This window comes from Nestor notabilis, unplaced genomic scaffold, assembly GCF_000696875.1.
Source record: "Nestor notabilis isolate BGI_N333 unplaced genomic scaffold, ASM69687v1 scaffold25206, whole genome shotgun sequence".
Taxonomy (NCBI): Eukaryota; Metazoa; Chordata; class Aves; order Psittaciformes; family Psittacidae; genus Nestor; species Nestor notabilis.
Genome location: NW_009931829.1, coordinates 28,356 through 37,980, shown reverse-complemented (window position 1 = coordinate 37,980; position 9,625 = coordinate 28,356). Strand labels below are relative to the sequence as shown.

Here is a 9,625-nt window from a genome sequence, read left to right as displayed (position 1 = left end):
GCCATGAGCCAGCAAGGACGGACCCACGACCGCCCCCCCACGCTTGGGCCTGCGCCTGGGCTGACCTCTTGCTCCCTGCCCCCCGCATCTCCTGCTCATTAGCCCCACGCTAGAAACAAACACTGGGGTCAGGGGAAATGAGAACAGCAAAAACATAATCACGCTGAGGCTCTTCTCCAGTCGCCCGTGTCCTTCACGAGGGTAAGTGTGCACATGCGAGACATGAAGATGTGGACTCTGACAGAGAAACAGCCGTCGCCAGGTCCCGGAGCCTGGCCCGTCTCCACTCCTGCCTCCGGCCTCCCCGGCCCGGCTGAGTGGCCATGGAGGGCACCATGCGAAGCTTTGGTTCGCCCCGGCCCCTCGGGGCTCCCTTGCAGCTGGTGGAAGTTCTAGTTTAAAAACTTCCTGCACTTCTTGGCGCCGCAGTTACAGGGCAGCTTGTTGTTGGCATCCTCGATGGGGAACTTGTAGTCGTAGGTGAGCTCTTCCCCGCGGTAGATCTTGCGCATGGCGAAGATGACGATGTGCTTCTGGCCGTCGATGTTGATGACCCGGGAGTAGCAGTTGGGCTCGCAGGAGTGGTTGATGAAGCGGGCTGCGTTCCCGTGCATGGTGGCATCCACCACTTCCGAGTCGTCAATGCGGAACATGTAGCAACCGATGCCCTAGGCAGGAGGACAGGGAGAGGGTTACCGCTGGGAAGTGAGATCAGAGCCACCCTAGCAGAAAGTCTAGCTCATCACAGCCACCCAGAGTCAAGCATAAGAGTAACTGCACCCTCTCTGCTCATTCGTGCTTCAACCATTTCACCTCCTTTGGATCTGCAAGACTGGGCTGAGACCCTTCCCAGCCCACATGAGGAAATAGGGAATGCCTGTAGAGCTCCGTCAGGAACACCCTGATTCACGGTGCTCTGAATGCAGATTTCACAATAAGCCTGTCCTACCTTCACAGCCACTTTCTAGCTCTCTCAAAGTCTTTAAGAACTTCTGCAAAAGCCCACAACTCACCTTACTGTCGTAGTATTTCTCTCGTTTGTCAGTGAGGATGGAGCGAATGACATTGCCTGAATATTCGATCACCATCTCACCTGCATCGATGTTCCTTTTGCAGAACAGACCCCGGCCATGGATGGGAGACCTGAAAAAGTGACAAGAACAATGACTGTTTCAAAGGGTATAAGCAAAGCTCTGCAAACAGTGCAGAAGAGGGGTTAGTCACCACAAGGATCACCGTGGTACCAGCCCTCATCCATAACGTAACACTAACGCCAGGTCCCTCCTGCCTGACTCCGAGCATGTGTCTCAGCCACTCCAAGGTGAGCCACTGAGGAGTAAGGTTTGTGCTGAGGATGGCCTCTCAAATACATAACTTGTGCAGGGAGAAGGAGGAGGGACAACCCCGCATCTGCTTTTTCCCCTCAATCTTGTAGTCTGGATTCCTAGAAGGTCTCCAGATGTCACCTTCCTCTGTGCCAGAGGCAGTGGCACCAGAGCAGAACCATACCTGTAGACACCAACTGCCTCCTTGGAGGTCTTCTTCAAGTGTCGGAAGCGCATGGGCATGGGCAGATCCATACTAGTCGCCCTCCTAGAACAAAGAAACCCTGCTGAGTGACAACCTCCGTTTGAGAGCCTGTGCCACATGTTATCTGGGAGGCTTTCCAACATATAATCATCTAGAGGATGTGACACTGCAGCCCACGGAGAACACAATCAACGTTATTATGGTGTTTTCACATATATGTTAAAGATCATTTCTTCCCTTTCCTGCCCAAATTCTCCGCAGATGGTTTCACATCAGCAAGGAAAAGAAACATTCAGAGGAAGACTGGTCTGGTGGTCACCTTCAGCTGACAGTTCTCTTGCTATTGTAAGAGTCTCCTCTAGGTTTGCTAGCTTGGCAGCTTTCAAGCTCTAACCACTGCCTCAAAGAACACTGCGCATAACTAAGGCCCATCAGCTCCTTCTGCCATCGCAGCCCTATTTTCCCCTTTGAACCTTTAAACCCTGCTGCATACCGGGCTGATTTCAGCTGTACTTCTTCCTCTTCCTCGTCATTTGGGTTGTATTCTGGTGGCTGTCGGTGTTTAGAAGCCAAGAAATTAAACATATCAAATGCAGATTTCCTGCAATTTAAAGAGACCAAAGGAAGTTTGTTTTACTGTCAGAAGATAAACGTGGCCTCCACAACAATTTGACCTTTTTACACCTTGCTCCAGTCTGTGTTGCCCTTCTAAGCATCAGGGCAACACACAACAGTTTCTGAGAACCCTGAATGAAATCACCAGCCAGAAAAGCTTTGTTAAACAAAACAGTGTCAATAAAGAGGCACAGAGAAATGTGCAAGAGGCAATACAACTGATTTACATGTGAAGGTCACAAACATTCTTTTTAATGGAGAGCTTAAGTGCTGTAGAGATTTGCTGCTTATGCCCCTTTGTGGAGTTAGTGGAGCAAATGGACCTTAACCTGAAGGATGACAAAGCTCACACTTGCCTCAAGTGGACTTCAGCCCTGGCCGAGCCATGGGGGTTCAGGGGAGGTTCATTGGCCTCCTCTGGCTTATGAAATCTGAACTTGTAGTTGTGGCAGTGCTTTGCTCCGTACAGTTGCTCAATCAGGAACACGACAGTATCGTGGATGATGCCCAGCATCCTCAAACCGTTCACACCTAGAGCAGAAACAGAGCACAACCAATACAAACTCACTGACAGCACCAACCTGGAGCAGGAGGAGACAGCAGCCTCTCACACAAACCAGGAGCGCTCTGTTAGCTACTGCGTTCCACAGAACAGCTTTCAATCCTTTCACCGGGAAGAAATTATCCTCCATAAAGCAGTCAGCCTCTAAGGCTCTGAGCCCTTCTGAACAGGAAGATGTGCTCTCTCTCACACGTGAGGAAGCAGGCTGGGCACTGGCTATTACCTGCAAAGGAGAGCTGCTTCAGGCGGGCATTGGATCGGGCTTCTTGCACTTTGTCAGTCAGTGACTTCCAGGCATCTGCAGACACACAAACAGAGCACAAGACACTGAGATTGCGTCCGAGTGGGGGGCACCAGGAGTGCCAAACCCCGTCCCTTGCTGTGTCTCTTATTTTGCCACATCTTACCAGCTTCCCAGTGAAACAACATACCACTGGTGGACTTCTACGTACACACGTGGTACGCTGCTTTCCAACAAATGCTCATATTTGTATAAACTAATCAGGACTATGAAGTTTGCATCCTTTCATGGGCTGTAAATTAAGGTCCTCGGGTCCAGCTGCTTCCCTCCTTTCCATAATTCCCTTTGGCATAAATTAAGTGCCTTCAGCAACTGGTCTGGAGGAAATCTAGATAACCCCCGTCTGAGCCACACGGACTATGCAGTGATAAAACATGGCTCAACAACATTGGTCAAGTGACTAAACAACGAGATATACTCACTGAATATATTCTACTGAAAGAAAAAATAATCAACAGGATCCAGCCATTGTTAGGACCTAGGGTTGTTCTGGGGCTGTAAATCAAGACTTTGATCCTCAGAAGTCCTAATTTTACTTCTAGCAAGGAAAGCTAAAACCAGTGCAACCAAAACCCCAGGGTTCTCACCTTCAATGCTTTCTGCGCAGATCTGAAAACCATCATCACTAGAGATCTCAAAAACCAAACCTTTCTTGTGTTTCTTCTCACCAAGACACTCTTTTCTCTTTTGCTCTTGCTGAAGCCAAAACATAAGTGGGGAGCTGAAAGTGCTCTCTTCTTCCTCGAGAGCTTTTGAGCCTGGAAAAGACAGGAGCCAGCGTGAAGACAGAAATAGGGTCAAATGACATTTTTCCATCGGACTGAAAATTCCTGACTAACTTGCCTTTTGACCAGTAAAACTGTCCAAGAAAAAAACCTAGATGGTGCTGTAGCAAGTGTGAAATCTCAAGCGCTGAAATTCCCACAAACTAAAAATAGACATACAACTATTTGTTCCTTATCTATTTATAGCCAACAAACCTTTCCTCCCCCCACAGCAGAATACCATGGTTATCAGCTCTGAGGTTTTTCCCAAGAGAGCGAGACACACATGCCCTAAACTTCCAGGTACTCATGTCCCAAACCTGGACAATCCCAAGACTTGGTGCTTCTGAAGAAGTGACATACCTGTATTCTCTTGCTCGCCTGTTGTACTTTGTGCTGACTGAGATTCTGCCAGGACTGCCGTTTGCCTTGGGAGGGAAGGAGAGGAACACAGAGAAAAATATTTAACAACCTGCCTCATTTCCTCACCAGCCCTGAACAGCTGCCTGTAAAATCTTAGGAACTAGACAGATACAATAACCTTTGTGCTCTGACATCAGTTCAATTGGAAACAAACCAGCAGGTCCTACTCAGTGGCATTCCTTTCTGAGGCATCTATTTCTCGGTGGGTAGCAGTCGAACTCAGTACAGTCTGTGACCTGTTCTCTGTGTTAGCTCTACTCAGCAACAGAGGATCAGCTAGCACAGGGTGAGGGGTCACCTCTGCAGCCGGCTGTAGCTTTCCAGAGATACACACAACTTAACTGAACTGAAAAACCAGCTCCACACTGCACCTAAACGTGCCTGCTCGCTCCAAACTGAAAGCTCTCAAGGTATTTTTAACTAGCAGAGGAAGACTTCCCGTGTCTTCTGTATGAATTTTCTCAAGCCCAAGCAAGCAGAAGCTGATGGAAATGTCTGTTGACAATGCTTACCCTGCAGACTGGCCACATGGCTTCTGCAATGGCTGATCTATGCTTGCTGGATCCTGCGTATCTGCCTTCAGAGGAGGAGTCCTGGAACAAAAAGATTTAGGAACACTGAAAATACCTCCCAAGCCACATGTGCTGTAAGCGGGACTGGAAAGCAGCAACAGATCCACTGGGAGCTGCCACGAGCAATTCAGCAGTTCACAGAACTGCAGGACTAGAAACAACCGCTCCCGAGATACGAGGAACTAGATCACACTTCCAGCACTGCAGCAGAATCCAGACTTGCACTTCAACAGGGAGGAGGAGCAAGAGAAAGAGCTCCGACTGTTTCAAAAGGGTAAGCTGTCTAAAGAAGTCCGGATCGATGTTTTACAAACCAGACTTATTACAAGACAGGAAGATAACCAAGGAATTGCACAAGTGATGCGCAAACCTCCTCTGTTGCCAGCAGAGGGATGTTACTCTCTCTCAGTACCAGCAATCGTTTTGGAGAACCCGTCACCCTTTGGAGTGCTATTTTCTCCTCTATTATCTCTAAACCACTGTTTAATTTAGTAGAACTGTCAACAGTGAATAAAGTCCTCACAATCCTGATCCTCAAAGCCTTAAGTTTTGCATCCTTCCCCTTCTGGAGAGGATACTCCTTTACATATCTACTTTCTGCTGGCAGCTGTGGGTTTACCTTAAAAATTGCCAAAGGGAAAATTTGCTGTAGAAACTAGTGTGAGATTCTTTCTCATATCATTAAAAAACCTCAGGGATGAGCAGAATCAAACACTCCTCTTACCCTGCAGCTGAGACCTGGGGTACAGCGACAGCCCCTCTCTCAGGAACGTGTGCTTCAGAGGAACCAGTCCACAAGTGAGATGCTTTGTGCTTCTTTCCATTCCCTTTGTCTAACGACGGCTGAATGCGTTTGATTTTCGGCTTCGTTTTTGTGGGAGCCAGCACGGAGCTGCTGGCTGACTGCTGGCCAGAGGAGGGGGAACCTCCGGGAGACGCAGAGCTGGCGTGCATCACTGATGAGGAAGCCTTGCTCTGCTCCAGTCCAGTGTTACTGGGAACATCGACCAGCTGTGGAAAGCTGGACAACTGCGTTGTGGCCGAAGCTGTGCCGAGGTCCAGCTGGGAGGAAGCCACTCCAGTTTTGCTGGCCAAGAGCTGCGTCATGTGCTGAAGCTGGTAAGAGCCTTCTGGGTCAGTAGAGGAGGGAGCAACTGTCATGCCCATCGTCTGTGCTGAAGGCAGAACGCATATGCTCGATGCAGCTGTCATTGCTGCCGTAGATGGAGTTTGGGATGCTCCCAGTTGTGAGAACATCCCCGAACTTGGCGGTAAAGTCATGTGCTGCTGCTCCTGACCAAGACCAAGGCTTTGCTGACTAGCTTTGATCAGGAGGTTGCTTATCGACCCAATGTCCCCTAATAATCCAGGACTAGTTAACGTTACCGAACTTTGTCCCAAAACGTGACCGGGAACCGACCCACCAGTGCTCGGTGCTGCCGTGGCCTGCATGGACACCACGTTCAGCACCGAGGAACTCGAGGCCAGGCCCGACACAGGCCCCGCTGGGAGGTGACTGGCCTCTGGCCCGATAACGCTGGAAGATGTGCCCACAGCAGCGGTGGTCCCACCTTGTGGGAGCAGCGACGTTTGCTCAAAATACATGACCCCAGACTTGGACCGTTTGATAATATTGGGGACGGTTCTGTGGGATGTTGAGTTTGCAATAGTTCCCAAATCCAGGGAGTGGTTGGAAATTTGGGAAGGGGCAAAATTAATTAAGGTCATGTTGGAAACCATATCAGGAGGAGCTATAGCTGAAGGGGTTCCCGAGGGAGCCAGCTTCTTGTTCTTTCGTGACTGCAGGCGAGATATGGGCCGCTTCTTGCCCAGGGCAGCGGCTGGCGTTGCAACGGTGGTGCCCAGGTCTGTCCTCTGACTAGCTTCAGACACCAAGAGCTGAGGATCGGGAGGCGGCTGCACCCCAATGAGAAGACCTGGAGAAGGACTACCCATGTTTGGTGGGAAGCCAGTCTGAGCAGCGGTGGAGAAGGGATGGATATGCTGGTGATGGGACATAGGCAGCAGTCCCTTGCTTGTAGGAGGGAACAACGACTGAGATGAGGGCAAGCTCGGGTTTAATCCCGTGGTCAGTGTGAGGCCACTGCCCATGGGCCCCAGCACCGAAGCGCTGGTCTCCATCACGCTCTGCGCGGAGCTAACTGAAGGCGTTAGCTGGATCTTCTGAGTAACGCCGTTGGGAAGAGTTTGGAGGACGTAAAGCGGCTGCATGTTTTGGTTGACTACCAGCAGCTTCTCTGCGGCTGGCTTGAGGTGGGGCGGCGTTGTCTGCACTGCAGCATTGGAGATCTGTGAGGGGCCGGGACTGTCTGTGGAGTTTGGCACGTACTTCTGGCTCTGGAGGGGAACGGTGGGCGATACTGGCACCTGGATACCTGGAGTCCCGCTGTTCCTCGTTAAATCCTGGTTGCTGCCGTGTCCTTGCTCAACGGGGCCGCAGGGCGGGCTGGCTATATGCTCTGCGTCTATGTGACCCTGGATGAAGTGGTCGGGAGTTATGTGTCCTTCTGGGCTGGGGTCTACTCCTGGGCTCAGGAGAGCCGCATCACCTTCCCCCGAGGCGGATTTTTCTGTGACCGTCACTCTCTTCTCCCCAGACTCCGTGGAGGGCAAGGCAAGCATCGACCTCTCCCCTGAGGAGGAGAGTGAAGACTCCGAGATGACAGCGAGCCTGTTGTGATTCTGGCTGGGCACCGTAGGGCTGCGAGTGGTCAGAACGGAGAGGTCGGAAGGAAGCTCCAGTGGCAACTCAAACTGCTCCTCCGCTGATATGGAGGACGAGACGCTGCTGTCCACTGGCTCGGCGGTTGGCAGCTGCTGAGAGAACACCTCAAACAAACCCATATCCTTGCCACGGTTGCTGTCGAGACCCAAACCTTCTCCGAGTGTTAGAAGTTCAGATGATGAGGACTCTGGACTTTCTCCCAGCGCCTGCATAGATGGCGTGTTCTTTAGTACGAAGTCCATGATGTCGGAAGGAAGGATGTTCCCACAGTCATCGCTGTTGTTATTGTCAGAGTCGGATTTCAGGAGTTCTGTGTTGAAAGTGTCCAGTAAGTTCTTGTCAGAAGGTGTGCTGGCATGAGCCCTGCGGCCCGTTTCCAGTGAGCTCAGCTGAGCTTCCAGCGAGTCCTGACCTTGCGCTTTAACCCTGCTCACCGGATGGCAGTTATCGATCTTCGGGTCGCTTTTGTGGACGGAGGGGCTCTTGGTGACTTGCACTTTCTCACTGGCATCTTCGCCTCTATCTAGCTTTAAGTTTTCTGTTCCGTTTTCCTTACTGCTCCTTTTAGTTACTTGACTGACTTTTCTTGTGGTCGCCGTGACGCTTGTATCACTTTCAGTTCCATCATCCACACCATCCAGCTGGGAGATTTTGGGGAGATCGCACTGCTCCTCCTCCCTGAACAAGCTGTGGGACGCGAGCCTCTCCTCTGCGCTTGAGGAAACCACCGTTCTAGTGAAATTGTAGTAGTACAAGTCATCTTCATCCGATGTGCTCAAGTCATCCGCGCCATCCACTTGTCCCTCTGCAGACCGCTTCCCCCGCTTCTTCCCGGTCGAGTTACTGTAGAAGGGAATGTCTTCCTCTCCGTAAGACCTCACACCGTACAGAGGAGTCAGTCCAAAGAACATATTGGATCTGGCCCTAGCACTTCTCCGTGGATACCTCCGCTTGTACGAGCCCTCTTCTTGAGCTTTAGCTCCATCCTGGAGCATCAAGTTGTTATCTTGAACGGGCAGGTTTTCATACGTGTTATTCTGTGATTCCTGCACCGGCACTTCGTTCGGACTTCCCTGAACTACAGGGTTATCTTCCTGGCTTTCCGAGGTTGAGGAGGGCTCTGCCATCGCGGCCAGTTCTGCCCCTGCAGGCTGAGCCTCAGCATCACTTTCTGGCTGTGCATTTTTAGACTGGTTTTCACCTTCCATCTTGAGCGGTGTCAGAGTGACTTTAACAGTGCGCTTTCTAGGTGTCTGCGATTCCTTGGGGGCCACTTCCACCTGCGCTGGAGAACCTTTGGATGGCCCTTGCGAAGGTGGGGACTTCTCGTGAATACTGTTACACAACCTCTGGCTAAGCTGTTCTGTTGCCAAACCCTGATTAGCGAACTCCGGTTTCAGGTTTCCTTCATCACTACCTACCACTTGACTTGAATCTGTAAGAGGTTTCAGGGAATGCTTCTCTTTAAAGCTGTCTTTCACTAACTTTTTCCCCTTCTGACGCCTGTCTTTAGGGGCAGAAACCACCTGCTCGCTCGCTGCAGGAGACCTGCTATTTACTCCAGCAGATTTCAAGGTCTTGGCATCCATCTCATCAACCACAGTCGTTTTCTCCAGCTGTACAGGTTCCATGTGCTGATCCCTGTCTTTCCTTGGGCCCCTCTGATGCAAAAGTGGAAAGGATATTGCCTCTTTGGAAGAAAATGATCCTGAACATTCTTGAAAGGTTCCTACTTTAACATTCATCTCTGCGCCCGATGAACTGGTTGGTTGAGTGGACGTTTTGGAGTTTCCTCCAGAAGCAAAACTGTGAGCTGAATAATCTGAGTCCTTCAAGGTCGGTGTTTTCATCTTCTCTCCCTTAGAAGACACACCTTTGGCTAGCAAATCCGAACTGGCTGAATGTCCCTCTGTAGACTGAGGGGCATCCAGCTGGTAAGTTTTACTTCCGCTCATAGCCGCTGTCTTCTGGGAGCCTGAACCTGTGGAGCAACTTTGAACTGGAGCGCTTGGAGTACCTGCATTCACTAATCCCACAAAGCGGTCGGTGCTCTTGATGCTCGGCTCGTGTTCTGAGGAGGACCCCATGCTGGAAGCTGCAGATACACTGTGC

The 9,625-nt window shown here is 50.8% G+C and overlaps 1 protein-coding gene across 1 annotated transcript in view; it reads right to left on the bottom strand.

The window, feature by feature from the left end:
- Positions 1-341: 341 nt before the first annotated feature.
- The window catches only part of LOC104406956 (histone-lysine N-methyltransferase 2A-like), a 29,090-nt gene continuing 19,806 nt past the window's right edge, over positions 342-9,625 (bottom strand). The window contains 10 exon segments of the mRNA XM_010016091.1: positions 342-668; positions 1,014-1,143; positions 1,510-1,593; positions 2,024-2,131; positions 2,502-2,676; positions 2,931-3,005; positions 3,596-3,766; positions 4,136-4,200; positions 4,708-4,788; positions 5,492-9,625. The exon segment at positions 5,492-9,625 is cut by the window's right edge and continues 175 nt beyond it. Of these exon segments, the coding sequence (XP_010014393.1) occupies positions 393-668; positions 1,014-1,143; positions 1,510-1,593; positions 2,024-2,131; positions 2,502-2,676; positions 2,931-3,005; positions 3,596-3,766; positions 4,136-4,200; positions 4,708-4,788; positions 5,492-9,625 (5,299 nt within the window). The 3' untranslated portion in view covers positions 342-392.